A 21531-nucleotide genomic window follows, 5' to 3' on the forward strand; every position below is an offset into this window, starting at 1 on the left:
GAAACTGCCTTCTGGCCTTTAGAACCTGGGAACCACATTTTTTTTGTAATTATGATTTTACTCAAAGGTATGCAATTCAAACGATTGGAATGCAGAGCATTTACCTATTATTTAGTTACCCTATAAGATATTTATAACTTATATAAATTCTTTTGTTTTCACTAAACTGATATTTATGGTAAACAACTGGCCTGTTTTTAGCAGTGAAGTAAAACCCAAAAATCTTCAGTTTATTATAATTAAGGATGACTGTGTGTTTGTATGTGTGTATATGTATATGTATATGTATATATATATATATATATATATATGTAATAGTTTAATATTTGTATGCAGGTTATCACTAAATTCCAATTCAATTTTTTCCTGTTTGTCAAAAATAGTCTGACCAAGTGAAACATATCAAAACATTTCTAGAATATAAATATTATGCAGAAAGTGTGGGGGAGGGTTAAATTCTAGCAAATCAACTATGTATTTCCACATGCTAACAGAGTTATTGAACACATCTTTGAATGAAAAAGTTGCCTTGAATATATTTCTTCCATCCGTCATGGGTAGACATTGAAGTGTTAATGAACTCTTTAATCCTTCTCTCTCTTTTTTGTTTCTGTATATTATCATAGCCCTTTGCCTGGTATATTGGATGTTATTTATTAAGGTTTCAAATGTATAAAGAAGTCATTGTTTGATGCATAAATGAAGTACCAAATACTGCAAAAAAAAAAAAAAAACCTATGCTTAAAATAGTCTCTATTATTCCACTGAGTCAAGAAACAATCTGGGGACACTGAACACACACTTAAAAGCAATATATTCTGTGATGTCACTACCAAAACCATAAAAAAAAAAAAAATGAGGGCTGAAGAGAATGTATACATTTTTTCTATTGCAATCCCTTACTTTTAAAGATGATTAAAGTAATGTGCAGAGTTAAAGGGGTACCTCAACTTACCTTTGTACTCTATAATCTTTTTATTTTTCCTGTTTATTTTGAGAGAGAGAAAGAAAGCAGGAGAAGGGCAGACAGAGAAAGGGGAGAGAGTGAATCCCAAGGAGTCTCTGCACTATCAGTGCAGAGCCCAATGCAGGGCTTAAACTCACAAACCTTGAGATCAGTAACTGAGTTGAATCAAGAGTGGGATGCTTAACCGACTGAGCCACCCAGGCGCCCCTCTACTCCAATAATCTTAAGAAAATGGGCAACAGGGAAAAATACAACAATTTGTTTTGACTCAAAAATACAGAAATCCTTTGCTCTTATGTAAACATATTTTTGAGATTAATAAAGTACAAATATTCCCTTGCAAAACTATCAATAATATACAATATAGTATTGACTCAGACAAGCAATTAAAATGGTTCTTGTAAAAGTATACTTCTATCAAATGAAATTGAATGTTTATTTTGAACTGAAACTTTCAAGTCTGTCTCTAAATCTGACACTTCTCTTTTGCCAGACATCCTTTAATAAATAACCTCAGCAACAACAACAAAACAAACAAATCAGCAGTTTATAGAATGTACAACTTCAGAAGAAAATAATTAAGAAAAAAGAGTGTTTTCTTGAGCTATTACAAGCTCCCATGAATTTCTAGAATCTGTGGACAGAAGCCTAAGTGACCACAGTTCTACTTCTAATCCAATTAAATGACAGAACTAGACACTTACAAACTGACAAACACCTGAATACAGAGCATCTTTAAGCTTCTTGATCTGGGAATGCTTTTCGGAATTCTGTAAACAACAACCATTGCACAGGAGAGCCTCTTTATGATAAGCTACTTATATTTCATGATAGCTTCAAGGACCTCCTGCTTTTATGATTAACTCAAGGGATTATGCAATCTTTAAATGATTTTAACCTAGAGGCATTATTTTAAGTCTGTCAAAAAGTTTTACATAGCTTAATATATTTTACCCAAAATCCAGTGAAGGTGGCCAAAGGATACAAATTTCCAGTTACAAAATAAGTAAGTCCTAGGGATATAATGTACAGCATAGTCACTATAGTTAATAATTACGCATTGTATATTTCAAAGTTGACTCTAAAAGTAGATTCTAAAGGTTCCTACCATAAGAAAAAATTGTAACTATGTATGGTAATGGATGTTAACTAGCCCTACTGTGGTGGTCATTTAACAGTAACTACCTATATCGAGCCATTATGTTGCACACTTATTTAAGGTAAAATAGGTTTGGGGGGCCTGGACGGCTCAGTCAGTTACACGTCTGGCTCCTGAGCTCAGCTCAGGTCAAGCCCCACATGGGGTTCACGCTGACAACACAGAGCCTGCTTGGGATTCTCTCTCTGACTCGCCCTCTGTCCCTCCCCTGCTTGTGCATACATGCTCGTGCTCTCTCTCAAAATAAATAAGTAAACTTAAAACAAACAAACAAATGTAAAATAGATTAAGTACTATGCTAAGATTCAGAGTTTCTGCACATTTTTTATCTTTATATTTTTGTTGACTTAGGGAAGCACTAGAAGCTTAAAATAAACACAAAACCTGAATATTATACATCGATCTTTCCTTTTCTAAATTCTTCATTCCAGTTGTGTTTATTTGACCTTCACCTAATTATCTAGCCCAGTGGCAAGACATTTCTCTTCTTTTCCTCTCTTTCTCCAACACACATAATATACATATATCTCCCAATGAATTTACATTATTTCCCTTAATGAATATATTGCAAATCCTTCATAACCACAGTGAGAAAAAAAAAGCTCTTAAAAGGGATTTTTAACTCTCCCTTTTATATGGTGCCCAATAAAGACATTGTTGTACCTACCTGTGTTATATTTATAGGTAAGCATTTCTAAAATCACGATATGTTAATTTCTTTACAATAATACATTAATCATGTTGTATTAAAGAAAATGGAACCTTTTAACTTAACATTTAAAATGTTGTTATTCATATTTTATAAATATTAAACTAGAGTTCCAGCTGACTGTTAAAATATAAGATTTTTCTCAATTTCTACAAAGACTTCAGACACATCAAACCCGTGGCTACAGAGAAAGGAATTTAACTGCCAAGTCTGAGCAAAACAATATTCTAGACCTACACATCTGATACAGTAGCCACTAGGCACATGTGACTTTTAATCTAAATTAACATTAATTAAAATGAAATCAGATTAAATTAACATTAGTCCCTCAGTTGCACCAGCAATATTTTAAGTCCTCAATAGTTGCAGCATGGCTGGTGACTACCACAAGTATAAAACACACAAATACAGAACATTTCCATTATCTCAGAAAGTGGATTGAACACACTTCCTTCACTCCTCCCCAACCTCCACTTCTAAACTTCTCTTTATTGGGTCTCTTCAGTCTCCATCTTACAGGATTCTAACCCAGACTTGCCTTTTCTGCCTATACCAGTTGTTCTCAACTTAGGGACTTTATGCCCCTCCCCATAGGACATTTGAAATGTCTGAGACATTTTGGGTTGTCACAACTCGGGAGACAGGTTTTAATAGTGACGTGGTGAGTGGAAGCCAGAGACACTGCTAAGCATCTTACAATGCACAGGATATCCCCCACAACCACAAATGATGTGCCCAAGTTGAGAAACTTTGGGAGGGACTAGATTGGAGGTGCATGTGGATTGCCCACCCAAAAGTGGATTTGTTGTATCATAAGTCCCTACCTTCTGACTACTCCCAAATATCACGTACACCAGGTGTACAAGAAAGTAATACCCTCAGATCCAATGTAGGTCTAGCACCCAGAGTCCCCACTGACTTTAGAAAGGTAGACATAAACTACAGGTTTTACCACATTGAATTCTTATTTTTACAGAGACTGGCATTTTCCCACATTGGTTAATTGAACAGTAATCAAATGTGGGTGGTATCACGTATACTTTTATTCCTTTAGATTGTGTGTTTTATGGAGGTAGGGACCATGTGTTTTTTTTCCTTCATCTACATATATATGCACCATATAGAAAGCTCTAAAAGGTAACATTGGATGAGAAAAACAAGATACAGTATAGTGCAAATAATATGAACTATTTTTTTTTATCATTTTGAGAGACAGAGAGTGGGAGTGGCAGAGAGAGAGGGAGGGAACAAGAGAGAGAATGAACATATTTTTATAAAAGAATGGTGATCAAACCTTCCCAGTATGTACATATTTTTGTTTATGTGTGTGTGTGTTTGTATGCGTAGGTATGTTCATTGATGCATGTATTTATAAGTACAGAGAAAAATGAAATGATACAGTAGTTTGTCAATGAGGATTACATATGGGAGTGCTATTATCAGGGGAAAGGAGAAACGAAAAAAATATGTAAAATTTAGGCAAAAATTCATGGTAATGGTAAAAAGTTATATTTTCATTTTTTTTAAATAATGGAGTATTTAAGAACTACCTCAAATAGAGCAACTGAAAGGAAAATCAAAAGCATAAGATCTATCCATTAATATGGCATTTGTATTCTAGAAGAGAAATAGCTAATAAATACGAAAAATAATACTTCATACAGCGGTGAGTCCTCTGAAGAATATTAAAATTTAGGTGTTTGGGGGAGATAGTCCTGAGCTCAGGAAAGATATCAGCACTTAGAGAAGCAAATCTGGGATTCATCAGGGTGCTACACGAGTCAATGTGATCATTTAGAGAGTAAGTGTAGGGGAGGAGAGAGTTCAGGGTTGTGCCCTAGAGCACTCCAACAGGGAGTGGCAAGGATGGAAGCTTACCGAGATGAGCAAAAGAAGTAGAGGAGAGAAAGTGGAGATGCTGAGACAACTCTTTAGATGAGTTTTTCTGGAAAGTGTCTTGCGGGAATGGTACAGAGAAATGGGGCACTGAATGGAAGGGCACCATGGGATCAATGGAAGCTTTGTATAGAGGACATTTATCACACCATGCTTATATAGTCATCCTGGGGAAAAGCTATGATGCAGGAAAACAAAAGAAATGCTTGCAAGAGAAAACTCAATGAGAAGTGAGAGGAAAAGGCATTTGTATAAGAGAAGACTTAGGGATAGGTTGGAGAAGGAATGACTAGCTATGTCCTTATCCTTGAGGCATGCATCCATATATGATGAGAAAGTGTTTTCTCCCAAGAGTAAACAGTGTTTGAAATTATTCCACTGAATTGTATTAGAATCAATGTAGATTTATATCACATCAGCTATCCCCTAGCAAAATATCCACAACTGACAACTTCAATCAACAAAACCATGAATTTGCATCGTGAGACACATTCTCTTGTTATTTACATGCTCCAAAATTATAGACTAAAAAAGACGATGGTGCAAATAGGCAAAGTACACGAACAAATGTTAGTAGAGTGATATATACATAAATATATTTGTCACTGATATATAGTTCAGTTATTCTATGATCCCAGTGCTATGCAATTTCCAATAAAAAGTCAAAATCTGAAGATGTCTGCTCAGATTTTAAAAGAGAAAAGATAATCTATATCTGAACCAGAAAAATTCCATTCTTAGAAATTTCCCAAGTTGGGGCACCTGGGTGGCTCAGACAGTTAAGCTTCCGACTACGGCTTAGGTCATGATCTCACAGTCTGTGAGTTTGAGCCCCGCATTGGGCTCTATGCTGACAGCTCAGAGCCTGGAGCCTGCTTCAGATTCTGTCTCCCTCTCTCTCTGCCGCTTCCCCCGTTCGCACTCTCTCTGTCTCTCTCTCAAAAATAAATAAGCATTAAAAAAGAAACAAATTTCCCAAGTAAATGTCCTTTCTACCACAATAGCTAGTCCACTGTGTAGTAGGTAAAATAAGATTTTAAAGCCACTGATCAATCAGTGCATGCGTCATTCCTTGTAATTCATGCCAACAAGGACACCAAAATCTTTTAGGCTCATCTGAATTGTAAACAAGAAACATGTTTGCCACCTTTTTTTTGAAATTTGGGTATACCTAAAACTAGGGATTTCTTAAACTTTGACAGCAAAAGCAGATCAGCAGCTAGAAATGCAGCAATCTTTTACAACCAGTTTTTAATAGCAAGCGTCAGAGAAAGCAAGGAAAACTTTTCATTTCCCTATCTAGAGATGTAGGCACAAAACTATATAGTCAAAAAGTTCATGTAAACTTGTTAATGACAGGAATAATAAACTAATGTTGGATGAAATTGGCCAACTGCCTCCTATTTACAACCCGTAATTTTCATTCACGATTACCTTAGGCACATTTACTTCCATACATAATTTTATATTTACAAAGACAGAAATCTATAAAGATAACTTTCAAAGATCTCTGCAAACAGTATACGTAAAATATTAACTGCCTGGTCTACTTTCTCTACCTATCCAGTTTTCTTCCTATCAACAACAACTGGATAATTCTGGAATTTTCAATGGACCCAGGAATAAGAGATTATGATTGATTTTTCACTTACAGCTTTATAAAGTAGCTCAAAATCCCAGCAAAAATCTTCTTACCCCAGCAAAATTATTCTTTTAGATAAATTGTTTTTAATTACAACTTTGCCTTTTAGGAAAATTAAAACATCCAAATTACTCTTCTGATCATTTTAAACTCTTTACTATTATGGCCTGAGAAACCAAAGCTAGGAAATACTGCAGAAACCCAAATTACACTGGTACAACACATTTAAGTTCAGGGAGCAAAACATGGGAAAGCTTGGATTTTTATAACTAACATCTGTTTATAAACCAGTCTATCACCCTAGTTTTGAACAAAGTACTTGAATCCAAAAATAAGGAAGTAGATAATGGAACCTGAGTCTACAGAAAAGTCCCCACAGGAACAGATAAAAAAAATCAGCACAAAAGCATGAGGTGGTTGTTGTTTAAATAAACTCTGACTTGGGTTTTTGTTGTTTTGTTGATTTGTTTGTTCAGTTTGAAAGGCTTACCATCTTGCTGCCCATGAAGAGCCTGAGGACTCTGCATTCTCTCCTCAAGATTGGAGCTAAGATCAGAGTTCACGGCTGACATCCGTGTTGAATCGCTCATATCAAATTCATCGCTTTCTATTGAACTTTCATCCTGAAAATGGTTTTAAAATATCATCAAGCATCATAAAATATAACACATTCAAATAGTGACCATTATATCTACAGGGTCAATTAGAGCTTAGCCAGTAAGTTAGCTTTTACAGAACTCAGTAAATTGTGTTACATATTAATAGATACTTGAAATAAATAATGTAATAATTTCTCTCTTTAAGGAATTTCAAGGCTTGTGAAAAATCAAACAATGTATCTAAGTACAGGCAGATTTAAAAGGCAAAATAACATGTTTAGGAAGGATGTACTTGGGAGAATTATCCTTAACAATGAAAAAATGGTTTTTTTAATTAGTAAAAACTTCCCTAGGACAGTCAGTCACAAAACATAAAATATAGAGAAATATATGTTTTGAGTCCAAAAATAAATGACCTAATAAAATATTATAAGCAAAATCTTAGGATGCGATAAGAAAACCTTACACAAAAAATTTTCCTTGGCAAACAGGATGGATTCTAATAATTGACAAACTTACATGGCTAGATTGAAAATCCACATTTCCTGAAAGCAAGATTTTAACCCCTCCCTTCTTTCCTTATAAGTGAATATATGCTGTACTGCAACCACAAAAACAAGTTCTAGGTAGAAGTGTGAAAGATCCATTTACCAAAAGCCAGTTCGCCGAGTGGCTAAATTACCAAAAGGCCAGTTTTCCAAATGCCCAACTCATCAAAACCTGTCAAAAATTAAGGTAAACCAAGTCTAAGATATTTTGCTGTAAATCGTTTCACTGAAGCAAATTCCTTTGAGAGAACCGATTTTCAGCCAAATGGTATGCTTACGTAGGCAGAAAGGCCTGAGAAACTTGTGTAACATATTGCAAGTACTTAATCAAAATCACCAGGTTTGACTTTAATTTGTAAATGTCTGATCTCAAAGTTTAGCATTAATATAGAAATCAGCAATCGCCATAGCAGTAGTGCTATTTATGTGACACGTAACTGTTCTTTATACTTGTTTACTCACTTCATCTTTATCACAACCTGTGAATTGGGTACCAGGATTCATCCACTTTTACAGATTGAGAAATTGAGGCACAGAGCAGTTAAAGAATGTATCCCACTATAATACACCAGAACTGGGATTCATATGAAGTCACTCACGCTTGAGAAAATAACTTCTTTGAACAGGAAGAGTTACCTTGGCTTCCTAAATGACATCTTGGTATCAGCAAAGAAGTTGCTATGGTTAGGGGACAGGAACGTTCTAGTAGACTAACAAATTGGCATTCTGATCCATAGGTCAGGTCAAGATGATTTTGGTGTCCTTCCTTTACCAAAGGTCTGATCATGCCCGGGTATACTGAGTAGAACTATCTCTTCATTAATTCAGCAAGGAAATGACACCCTGTGAGGCCTCTGGGCAATCAGCCACATAGACTTCTCCCAGCGGCATGCCCTCTCTCTTGGTACATTATGTTTTCTCAAATTCTAAATTCTAAGAAAATCCAAAGCATCTGAAATAAATATATATATTAAAAAGAGAAAAAAATAACAGAATTCAATGTGCACATCAATCTTATCAGTGTATACCATATACATATGCCTACATATATATGCACACATGTAGGTGATACAGATATTTATTATATTCACTATATATAGTGTCTGACATGATGGAATTTTAGAGTACATTCTCTACAGCCAGACTGACTGATTCAGATCCAGCTCTGCCACTTAGATGTGTTACCTTAAATAAGTAACCTAACCTTTCTGTGCCTCAATTTCTTCATCTATAAAATGGGAATAATAGTATTAATCTCATAGGGCTATATAAAGGTTAAGCAAATATACTAATATTTAAAGTACTTAGGACAAGGTCAGATAAATAAGTACAAAACTGTTTTAATATTTTTATGTAGAATACATAAGAAACTCTGCAGTATATAATAGGACTTATGTTTTATGAACACATACAAAAATAAATTTAAATATAATAGTAAAGATTAAATATAATAGTAAATACATTTAAATATATTAAATATAATAGTAAAAAATATACATATAAAATAAAATATAAAGTAAATTTAAATATGTGTTTATAAACTAGCTGTGTATTTTATATAAACATAGTCTGTAGAATCAGCAATTATATATACTAAAAATAGCTAAATATACATAGTCCAGTAAAATTTCATCTCTAATATATACCATCTTAAATATATGTGTGTGTGTGTATTCACACGTGTGTGTGTAAATGTATGTATATGTCAGAATGTATGTGTGAGTTTAAAGGAAAGCTAGATACAAAGAGATAATATCTGATCCATGGAATGATTATATAAACTGCTACAGCACATTATGAATAATCAATACACATTTTATCATCAATAAGTAACAGTCTTATAAGTATATATTTTAAGAAATGTGGACAACAAATTAAATGGTTATACAACCAACTGTACCTGCTATTTTAATTTTAAAAGAAATCACCATTCTATTAATCATAGGTGTCTTAATGATTGTGACTATCTTAAACATTTTCCTTTATGATTTCCTCTGATATACATTTTATTTTTCACAATTCTACTCCTTATTAGAATATAAATTATCCAATTGCTTACATTTATAAAGAGCTTTAACAAAACTAAGTGCATGTATTCATTCTGTAAGTTCTATTCAAATTATTGACTGATTAAATTACTATCTTTGATAAGAGGTGGAAAAAGTGCCTAAAACCTAATGTTGCGGTTTTTTATTATCAACATAGAGACAATGCTAATTGTCAGGAATGCTAAGTCTAGGAAGAAATTACCAAATATTTCTAAGAATGAAGAACTGGAAAACTTGACTGATATGATATTAAAGTATTTTATTTTATTCATGATCATCTGTAGGCCATTCATCTGAATTCTTCCCCTATGGGTATTTTATTCTATATGACAATCAGAAAGAGAGTCTTCAATCTGACTTTATTCCTTATGTTATTAAAATCTTAGGATAATGAAAGCCATGGCCAACTACCATAGAATTTGCTTCCCTAAGGCTTAATTTTTAAAAATTAGAATAAATATTTTACTGTAACAAATAATTTTATTCCCAGTCTTTTTCCTTTTAAGACAATTGCATGGAATTTAGATCCTCTGATCCATTCCATATTTTATTTTAGTTTTCAAGTTCCAAATTTTACCTCTAGAGGTCTCTACCCTGTGACTCCTGATTTCCATTGCTATTTGTCCTGATCTCATTTTCCCATTTCCTGAATGATTAATTATAGTCTCCTAGGTTTCTATCCACCTCCAATTTCTTCCCCACCAGTCCTGTTCATCATCCACTGCTAAATTAACCTTTCCACTTCAGAAAGTGCCACTTCTCTGCTCATAAATTTGCAGCTATATTCGTCAATCGAAATTTACCAAGTAATGTGTAAGTTGCTCAAACATTAAGGGTTTTCCATAAGACTGCTTGAAACCCGCTCCCACAATCTAATCTTTGTTGTTTTTCACTTACCTTATGCTCAAGCCAACTCAAAGCCCATACTATTAGCCTTTCTATGGAATGCACCACCTCAGACCTTAGTGTGCATGAGTGTAGATATTGTTAAAAATTCAGATCACCACGTGTCACACATTATGTCCAGAATCAGAATCTTGGGCTGGGGTTCTGCAACATGCAGTGCAATGAGCTCCGTGGGTGCCCCTGATGTTGGTTATTTAGCCAGTAATGTTCAGAAAAACATTCTGTGCTGATGGAATTACTCTATAAGATTCCCTATGCGGTAAGGTGACTACCAGCTTTACTTGGCTATTGAGCACTTGAAACATGGCCAGTGCAACTGAAGAACTAAAAATTTAATTTTAGGTAATTTTAATTAATATCCGATTAAATTTAAATATCAGCATATGGCTAATGGCTACCATATGGGGCAGTGAAAATCTAACAATTCCTCATTGTTGGATCTTGAAAATATTTCCAATCATTCACTATTAGCAATGCAACAAACATCCTAATACTTGAGTTGTTCCATACATCACATTCCTTAGTATAAATTTCTAGTCAAGCATATGGGTAACATTGAAAAATTTTTAATAATTATTGCCAAACTCTCCCCCTGTAAGATTATTCTGGTTCAAACTCCATCAACAGTCTGTAAGAAGGTCAACTGATCTTACATTATTAAAGTATTTTGATTCTCATTCCTGGCCATCTTTATTTCTCTTAATAGCACTTAGCATCTTCTTCTATGCATACTTTTATTATTTATGTCCTTTATTTTCTCCCCTGCAACTAGAAGATAAGTTTAATAAAGGCAATGTTTTTGTCAATTTATGAAGTTTATCTCCATTATCTACAAGAGTACCAGTTACATAGAAGGTACTCAGTAAATATTGGTTGAACTAATTGAAATAACGCATTAAAATTTAAATATAACTGAGCACAAAGAAATATCTCACTTGAATTCTGTTTTAATGTAATTTACTTAATCACCTTATCTTTCAATAATCACAACTTCTAAAATTTTGCAAATAATCTAGCCATTCATATGAATATTTTGAAGGCAGTGTGCATCCAATTGGTATTTTCAAGATGTAAGGATGAGAGCTATTTTCCTAATCCAGTTATAAATTGAAAGGATCTACTCCCTTTGTGTGAAATACTTATGATGTTTTAGAAGCCAGAAGGATTCGGCATATGTGGGCTGTACCGTTGGCACAGAGTTGATTTTCTTACTTTTTAGCCTAGAAATAAATGTACCAACATCTAAATGAGCTTCCTACAAATAATTTGACAGCTCCAACTAGTTTATGAGGTTTAATTTTTTTTTCCAATTATATAATAAATCAGGAGAATAACTTTCCATTCTCCCGGATGGATAGACATTAGTATTTTTTAGTTGTCTTTTATATCTTTAACCCAAAGATTTTATTACTATTTACTTAATCATTTATATGTAGCCATCTGATAATATGAAATCCACGTCTGCCACTGTACAAATACAGATCTTCTCACAAACTGTACTCTCAATGGTTTTTTGAGATAAAACAATTTTATAATATAGTTTTAAGATTAAACCTGCTCAAATAAAGAGGAAAACAAAAAATATGAGTTTCATTAAAGTAAGCTCAACAAAGTGAATTTTATAACACTTCGTCAAATAATGCTGTATTTGAAAAATAAATATTTAACCACATTTCCTGTTATTGAGAAATTTCAAGAAGGATTGTACATATTAGCCTGAGAAACCACTCCTAATACTGATCATCTGAATGTGCATATTGATTAATAGCTTGTTAACTGACTAGTTAACAAGGATTTCCTAAGCCCCTATTGCTACAAGTTTTGGTGGTGGAATATATATAACTTGGCCCCTATCTTTGAGATACTTCCACCAAACTGAACACTTAATTAGTATCCTAAAGAATATTCAACAAGGGGCGCCTGGATGGCGCAGTCGGTTAAGCATCCAACTTCAGCCAGGTCACGATCTCGCGGTCCGTGAGTTCGAGCCCCGCGTCAGGCTCTGGGCTGATGGCTCAGAGCCTGGAGCCTGTTTCCGATTCTGTGTCTCCCTCTCTCTCTGCCCCTCCCCCGTTCATGCTCTGTCTCTCTCTGTCCCAAAAATAAATAAAAACGTTGAAAAAAAATTTAAAAAAAAGAATATTCAACAAGTATGCATTTGTGTCTAATACATGCCAGCAAGCGCACATCTCGATTCTACTCTACAAATTAAACAGGATAATTTGAAACATCAAAATACCCCTAATTAGGAAGAATCACAACAAATTATCTCTAGAAAATACACACTGGTATAGAGAATAATGGAAAAAAAAAACCTTTAAAACATACAAAAGATTTAGATGGTGGAGAAATGATTATACTTGAAATGCCCATTAAATTGACTTTTGTGATTTCCAGGAAAAATAGCCTGAATACTACTGGACACTTTCCTTGGATACTCACTCATTTGGGATACTTTCCCCTGAACTTTCTAGCACTTTACCAAGGCTAGTTTGATGGTGGTCCATTAAGGAAAAAGAAGCTTTCTTGGGAAGGAACACATTCCCACCCAGCACTAAGGTAGATGTGTTGAGACAGGGACTCTCTGTCGGGGACTAGAAGTTTCTGCCTGTTTTTTCCAACTGTGCAATGCCAGTAACATTCCTTTCATTAAAGAATAAATTACCATCTTCAAAATGCCATCACGCTTAATACGATAGTCATGGTTATCAAACTTCATTCCGACTTGGAAGTCGGTATTTCCATTTTACCTCATCTTGCTGTGAGTTCAGCAGCTGCAACTTCATGTGCTTCATGTAGGCCATGGTAATTGGCATGTTGTAGTCAATCATGCTGGTCACCAAAGTCGGAGGTTTTCCATTATCTGCAATAAAACATTTTTAATGGGTGTGAAAGTGATACTGCATTCTACCTGTAATTTCAGAGCAATCCACGTTGTTAAAATTGAAATCTGGTTCTAGATACCAAGTCTTTAGGAGGTTGGTAGCATTACGGATGGATGGTAGGAAAAGGTAACCATACAAAGGTACATGGGACAAACTAACTCTATGGATAAACTAGTTATTTCTAACTACGGGAAAGCTTTTTGATACCCTGGCAGCAAAGCATGAACCCAATACAGTGATTAAACACAATCATTGGTAGTTTTGTATTTTTCTCCTTTGCTGCACACCTACAGTTCCTATGCGCTACTTGAGTAAAAAAGGAAATTTGCACATTTTTTCCTTTCATCTTTTTCTTCTATGTCTATTCATCCCCCAACACACAGGAATGAACTAATCTAAATGTCTCTTCGAGATTATTTTAAACTCTCAGAGAAACTCACCAATTAGGAAAATCATATAAGTAATTTTCAATGAGAACTAAAGTCAAATTATAACTTCCATGTAAAAATTTTCAGCAGAGGAGCTCCATACTATACTCTTCACTTTTAGAAATAAGGAACTGGTAGATTTAAAAGGAGATTGATGGAACATCAGGTTCCTTGCTAACTATGTTTAACATCCCATGAAATACACATGATATGTGAAAATTAAAATATTATTATAGGGAAAAAAGTTATTTGCCACAGTCAAAACCACCTTTCTTCTGAGAACGGGCACAGAATTACTCTGTAAGTGGATATTCAAAATTGACTGCCTCCGGATTGAATCAACGAGACGATCGGACTTGTTGAACTATTTCAGTCTACCACATGTGTATAAAGATGTCGGATATAAACTGCCATTATGAGTAAAATGACTTTAAGTCTCACTATTTGACACCACAGCTACCTTTGTGATCTGTTCCATCTGGGTTTAAATGCATTCTTTTCTGGCACTCTGAGCAGCTCATTAGAAACCGTGTCACCGCTTCTCTTGGTAAGAAGGCATAGCTCTCTGAAATCTGAAATGATTCACAAAATAGAGGTGTTATTATATAAGCTGACTGCACATGAGTCAACAGAAATGATCACTGTATTTCCCAGTAAGACGCATTATTCCATAATGGCAGGAAGCACAATGAAAGCATGCACTGCGTACCATGCATCATTTCAAGAAATATCTATCCAACTTGATTGCATGTCTCTTAGTAATAGCTAATAATGTGATGTGGAGAACAAAACATCACCCACATCTGGATGGATATCTGTTTAGGTTTCTTCATTTCTTTTAGGAAACGTAATCACAGTGTGCAGATATTCTAGTGAATTTTCCTATGAAAAATTGCCAACATTGGTTTTTAAACTTACTGCTAGCACCATCAAAGTTTTATCCAATTTACATATATTTTTAAAAATTTAGCCCCAACTAGAAACACTAAACTTTGGATTTTGCATTAGTGAGCATTTCTTCAGTATGGCTTTTTAAAACATTTTAAGTCAAAATAACAGAAAATTCTAAGAGAACTCATGTATATATTTGCTACAGTGAATCATCCCTTCCACAGAAAATGACACACCTGGAAATGCATTTTGGCCACTTATTTCAATTGTTATTTTACGTCAGTGTTTCAAAATTTATGTCCACAAAAGCTCAGGCTGATTATCAGAGCAAGCTTCTTAGGTACACTCTATATAGCTTCTATTATCAGAATCATGATCTAGATCCCATTAGAAATCAATACTCCTATCAGTCATTTTTTAAAATACTAATTTTTCAAAATCCAAGGTATTTCTCTCATCAAAGCCAATAACTTAAGTGAAGCTGACAGATTGTTAAATATCTCTAAATAAAAGCGGACACTGACTCGGACAGTGTGATGTACTACTCAGAAGTGTGATGCAGGGCATCAATCTTCCACCACAGCACTAACACTGGTACAGGAAATACACCAGAAAGAAGAAGAATAAACAAGTTGAGTTGTAAGTGAGACATAAATGCCAAAGAAAATTTCTCAGGTGTAGGTACAGTTGTTATGAACACTACCACACTTGAAGCTTGTATAAAGGAAATATGCACCTTGTGTATAATTGAGTACAATTCTACATCAATTCTGTTAATGATGATGGGGTCAAATTTTACTTATTCATGCTGTAGAAAGAGCACAACATTGAAGAAATCCCATGCACTAAAATTCAAAATTATAAAGCAAACTTTGCCTTGCATTTAATAATAAAGTCAGTTTGTATCAGTTAGCCTAGATCAGGGCAAAAAAGCCACAAGAATACCAAAGAGAAGGCACAGGTCCACAATTAAAGTCTATCATGGATGATCCATATACAGTTAATTAAAATTCAACTTTACTAGGGTTTTTAATTTACTATAATTTGTAAATTCAGATGTTGTCCAGTTTAAAAAAAAATACTTCACACTGTACAAAGAATTTTGAGAGAAAAATAAACAGAACAACTTGAAAGTATTTCATCAAGCTATTTTATTTATGTTATATTTTTAGAGAGAGAGAGAGAGAGAGAGCAAGCACGAGTGGGGAAGAGGGGCAGAGGGGAAGAACTCCACTGAGTGTGGAGCCTAATGTGGGGCTCTATTCCACGACCCTGGAATCATGACCTAAGCCAAAACCAAGAGTTGGACACTCAACCGACTGAGCCCCCCCCAGGTGCCCCCCATCAAACTATTTTATATTAATTATTGAATAAGGAAATACATACACAAATTAAATTCTCATTCCCTTTCTCTTATGCTATTTTCCTAACTACACACACACACACACACACACACACATTTGATTATTACTCATCTGTTTTATAGAAGGAACCCACACCTTTGCCTGATTTATTAATCTGATTGGAGATCATTTTTCTGACACTCCAAAAACCTATGTTAAAGTAATTCAGAAATTACAAACAAATGTCCACGATGCATGCCTGGCCCTAATATTTTAACTCACATGAAGTTATAGTCCATTGGAACTAATGGGGCTGTCCACTAAATTCTTCAACAAACAGGATTTGAGTAGAATGTTCTACTGATTTTCAGAGGATTTCTATTACAACCCTATCTACTTATATAAAAGGCAAACCTTCCATTGAAAAACTGATGAGTAAATGTGGAGTTGAAGACACCCTGTGTTTGCTTCCAGCATCCTGATGCTCTCCACAATCTTCCCATTTCCCAATGCTAATAAGGCGCTTGTGTAGGAATCCCTTCTAGATGGATTTATCATTGACCTGGCCCAATCATATTACTTGTCCTGGCATTACTTAGCTCCAAACCAATTGTTTTAGAATCATTATTAATCACATTACATTTCTTTTAATAGTTTAACTCTGAGAAATGAGTAACTGTAATGGTCACAAATATGTTTGTGTTCATGTGTACATGTGGGCATGGAAAAAAATATAAAATCCTGCTTTGTATCTTAGAAAGGAAATTTTAGCAAGTATTTTATCACATCATTCTCTGTGGTGTTATGCTGGCACAGCACTTGCCATGTCACCACATGTTATATCAGTGGATAAAAGCATTTATTTGGGGGTACTTTTCTTGGTGTTCAGAATCCACTTTACGGGGAGACCAGCCAAGGCATCCCACTCTCCTTGAATCCTTTTTCCCCACCTCATGCTCACTGGGGCTCACAGACCTCGGAGTCTTCCTAAGCCCAAGGAGAAAAGACCCTCAGAACAGATTCTTCACATCTTACACTTATTTCTGAAATGATATTTCTCCTGCCATGGAGGTGAAGAAGGAAAATAATTTCTTTTTCCTTATCTAGAATTTTTCCTCCCAGGCCTCTTTGAAATTAAGGATCCTAGGCAACCTTCATGGCTGAAGTTCTTAGAATATTTGTAAAAATGAAGAAATACTCTTAAAAAGCTCTTAAATTACAGTACATTTGGATAAATACATTTCATATTTAAAGCCCTGTCTTTTGATCCTGTCGGTATCTTCCTGTAACCCCATTTAGAGATAACATTGAAAGCCCACACGTGAAGCCTCTTTAGAAATTGAGGCAGGGGCAAAATGCCCTTATGGCTCCTTCTCTAATGAAAGGCCCTGTTTCCATTTGCTGGGAGTGAATGTTGGAAATGCTAAACCAACTTTAAATAGATATTCATAAATGGTGATAAAACACACGGATGTGTTCTTCTAGGCTCTCCATTCATCAAAGTCCTAACATCCTTCATGCAGTATGTAATAGTAGTTGCAAATAAAATTTCGAAGGGACGAAAATTGAAAAAATATTTTGATTCAGACACTTGAAATACCATTCTACTAATACTATAATTAATTATATGAAATGCCATAATCATTCATAAATGTCTTGTTTCCTTGACCCACTCTTCAAATCTAATCACTTACTTGTTTCTAGGATAGAAATTGAACTTTGAATAGAGTATGGAACATTTTCTAGAACACTGATGAGGATGACACGTCATTTGAAAATGTATTCTTAGAATTGTATTTATATTTTGGAATGATAGAGAGTATTTACTTTGAATTTTTCCATGAGGAAACACTGCATCTTTTTGGTAATAAGAAGCAAAACGTAACATGAATGGATATTAGTCTTGCTCTCTCTGCAGTGAACACTAAAAGGACAACTGCCTTATGACAAACCACATATACTGCTTATACTAGAAATTAACATCCAAAGGAAGGACTAGAACCTAGCCACGCTGAAACTTACGAAGTAATACCAAACATCATTTTTCGTGTAAACTACTGTGAGGCATCTCTTCCTCAGAAGATGTTTTTCCTATGAATCCAGACTTGTTTTCTTAGATTTATGTAATGCTTTGTATTTTTCATTGACTTTTTGCAATCATTACATTAGACGGTAACTAAACAGATTTCACAGTAGTTTTTTGATAAGTGGATTGACTGGTATAAAGAGATGAAATGAGTTGTCATTGTTATGCAACAAAGGACAAAGCAGAGGGCTTTGGGTCTCCCAAATCCTGGTCTCCCAAATCCTGGTCTATCTCTATGAATTGAACGGACCATGATGAGCTTATCTGACAGATACACAAATGCTTAGGGTCCAAAGAAAGCAGAAACATTGAAATAGATTTTTTTTTTTAATTGTAGATTTCAAAGTGTCTCACAGGACAAAGTCAGCACTTGTGAAACGTCCTTAAACTTGAGGTACGGCTGAAGATTTGTTGTTACCCCTCTTAAGTTTGTGGTTCCGGGGTGGGAATGTTGGGGCACAACGTATTTTTTCATTACTTACCACTTCTAAAGACCTTAATTCTTCTCTGTATTGGACATTATTAATACTGTTTTTACAATGAAAATATTACATTCTAAGTCCATTAAAACTGGACTTCGTCAACAATGCAGAATATCATGAACCAAATTATCACACATTAGGGATAGAAATAACCTCTCCCAACAACAACAACAAAAAAATATGGTAATACTTCTACATAAAAATAATTGAACTGAGGCATCTTTTGATGGATTATACAATAAACTCGGCCTCTATAGCAAAGATAGTATGACGTTAGTAATCTAACGATAAACAGATCCACCCGATGAAGGCCTAATGATCCAGGGCCATAACGGGCACTGCTACCAATCTTCCACTTGTGGGTTAAAACAACAACAGGAAAAAAAAAATCCGGGACACATTTCTGAAAAGTTTACTGGCAAATTTTATGATTGAAAAGAGGATGGGCATTTTACTTTGCCCATGTCCCTGCCACTCTGAAGAAAGAAGAAACCACATTTTTTCAAAACCTTACAACTATAAAGCCAAATTCTGGCTTCCTCTCAGCACAGCTCAGTTAAGGTCAAATTGTCAGCGATCCAAAAGAATTGAAATAGGAGTGCCTTGGTAGCTCAGTCCGTTGAGCATCGACTCTTGATTTCAGCTCAGGTCATAATCCCAGGGTTGTGGGATCGACCCCTGCATCGGACTCCATGCTAGGTGTGGAGCCTGCTTAAGATTCTCCTTCTCTTTCCCTCTGCTCCTCTCTCCTGGCTCATGCTCTTTAGTAAAAATTTAATTTAAAAACTAAAAAAAAAAAAAAAAAACTTAAAAGATCAACCGTAGTTAAATTGATTTGCAAATGTCATCTTACAAATTCAATAGTATATAATTCCTAAAGTTTTCTTACATTTACTTTTGATGAGCAGAGCTTTGTCTTCAGAAGTAAATCTTTCCTACCTAGATCTGAATACTTGAAGTAACATCAAGTTGGAAAAATAGAAGTTAATCAAAACACTGTAATAATAAATTGCTGCTTTGCTGTTGTTTCTGAGACTGTGTGTCTCACGGTTATAGGATGCAAGTTCAGCTCATTAACGCGAGCCATAACATTGTGACAGCAACATGGCTAACAGAGAAGGATTTTAAAACAGGGCTCTTTGTTCTATGTCTCTTTTCCTCGGTCCCAAGCCTCTTCTCTAATTTTAACCGTTTAATTTCTGAACATTTTCAGTAGAAAAATGCTCTAAATGTACTCAGTTTGTACATATATCCGCAATACTCTGGTTCCTGAAATTGTAGAGTGGACAATTCTCAAAATTAAGATATCATTCAATGTATGCCAACTATAACTCACTGTTGCTGTTTTACACAAAAGGAAATGTTTCCTGAACAATACGTGTGCATTTAAGTTTTCCATGAATTGAGTCCTTAAACACTGGTTATGCTAAGTAAGGATTTTACATGGATTTTACACTTTAATCCTCACAATGATCCCAGGAAGAGATTACTGTCATTACCACCGTCATCTCTGTTTAGAAGATGAGGAAACTAAGCTCCAGAGAGGTTGTACAACTTGTCAAACAAGTAAAGAGACAGGATTCAGGTGACAATCTGGTTTCAGAGGCGATCCTTTTAATCACTGTATATATAGCCTCTCCTGCTTATTCGCATTCAAAAAGAAATAGAGAGAGACTGTCTCATCCATAAAGAGTTGGAATATTAATGTCACAGCATAGGCTAATATGCTGAAATATTTATCATGTCCCCCAGTGTGCGGTTCTTTGTAATATTAAGATGCTGTAACTGGTTTGAGGTGACATTCTGAATACAAGGAGCAGTCCAATTCTCTGTACCTTGGCTCAGGTTACAAAGTTCCACAAGAAACACATCAGACTGTGCAGTAACGATGGAGAGCTCCACCTGGAGGAAATGAACAACATGCTGTTCAGCAGAACCCATGGCTAAAGTGACGGCTTCGAGACAATGCTGCCACATTTAACAGCCGGGAACAAAATGCATAGGGCTTCTGCTTTTAATAGAATGTACGAGAAGGAGTATGAGTAGCCTATTTCTAAAGGAGTAAGAATTCTAATTGTTGAAGGAAATTCACCAGTGGAGAAGGCATTCTTGGCTTAAGATTCAAGCCTGCCACATGAGCTGAAACGGAGACACTACATGATGCTGGGAAATCATGAGCATTAGCAAACACTTCTTAAAGCAAAACAAAACAGCTAACGTCAAAAGATTTATCCACCAAAATCACGCCATTTTGTCCTAGGTTCAGTAAGGTTTTCCCAAACAAAACAAACCAGAATTAATGTTACTAAATATCAGTAATTTGGAAACCTGGTAGGCAAGTGCTGAATTTCATCGTAAGTTACATTACTCCTCATCTCGATGTCTTGATAATAGTGTGCTCCATTTCAGATACTGAGTCTCTAAGGAAATAAAACTGGTCTAATCATACTATTTTTAAAATTACTTTTGCCTTTTTTGTAAAATGAATTTAGAGAATAGCAATAATACTTTTATTTTACTGGAATTAAAACCATGTCTGTTGCTGAATACCATGCACTAACTTGTGGAAGAATTTGCCCTCGGAGATAAACTTTTGTTATCTTCTCTTATGAACACTCTTGAGATTCTGAACAAAAAATAAATTAGAAGTATTCTCCTAGTGAAGTTTGCTTACTTTGCTATATTTGGTATTGTGATATTTAATACTGTGCTCCTCTATCACAAACCACCTGCAATGTATAGAAATAGATAATACAACTACAGAAACTGCAGTTTTAAAAAGTAGTAACATTTAGGCCTGCCCAGGTGGCTCAGTCGGTTAAGCGTCTGATTCTTGATCTCAGCTCAGGTCACGATCTCACTCACAGTAATGAGATCAAACCCCACAGTGGGCTCTGCGCTGAGCATGGAACCTTCTTGGAATTCTCTCTCTCCCTCTTCCT

General features: G+C 35.0%; 1 protein-coding gene across 5 annotated transcripts in view; it reads right to left on the reverse strand.

The window, feature by feature from the left end:
* The window catches only part of NOL4 (nucleolar protein 4), a 413504-nt gene that overhangs the window by 287683 nt on the left and 104290 nt on the right, over nucleotides 1–21531 (reverse strand). For all 5 annotated transcript variants that reach the window (XM_053206588.1, XM_027068732.2, XM_027068730.2 and 2 more), the window contains 3 exons: nucleotides 14248–14359; nucleotides 13225–13337; nucleotides 6864–6996 (listed from right to left, as the gene is read on the reverse strand). In XM_053206588.1, coding sequence (XP_053062563.1) covers nucleotides 6864–6996; nucleotides 13225–13337; nucleotides 14248–14359 — 358 coding nt within the window. The remainder of the gene's footprint in view (nucleotides 1–6863; nucleotides 6997–13224; nucleotides 13338–14247; nucleotides 14360–21531) is intronic.

This window comes from Acinonyx jubatus, chromosome D3 (genome assembly GCF_027475565.1).
Source record: "Acinonyx jubatus isolate Ajub_Pintada_27869175 chromosome D3, VMU_Ajub_asm_v1.0, whole genome shotgun sequence".
NCBI lineage: Eukaryota > Metazoa > Chordata > Mammalia > Carnivora > Felidae > Acinonyx > Acinonyx jubatus.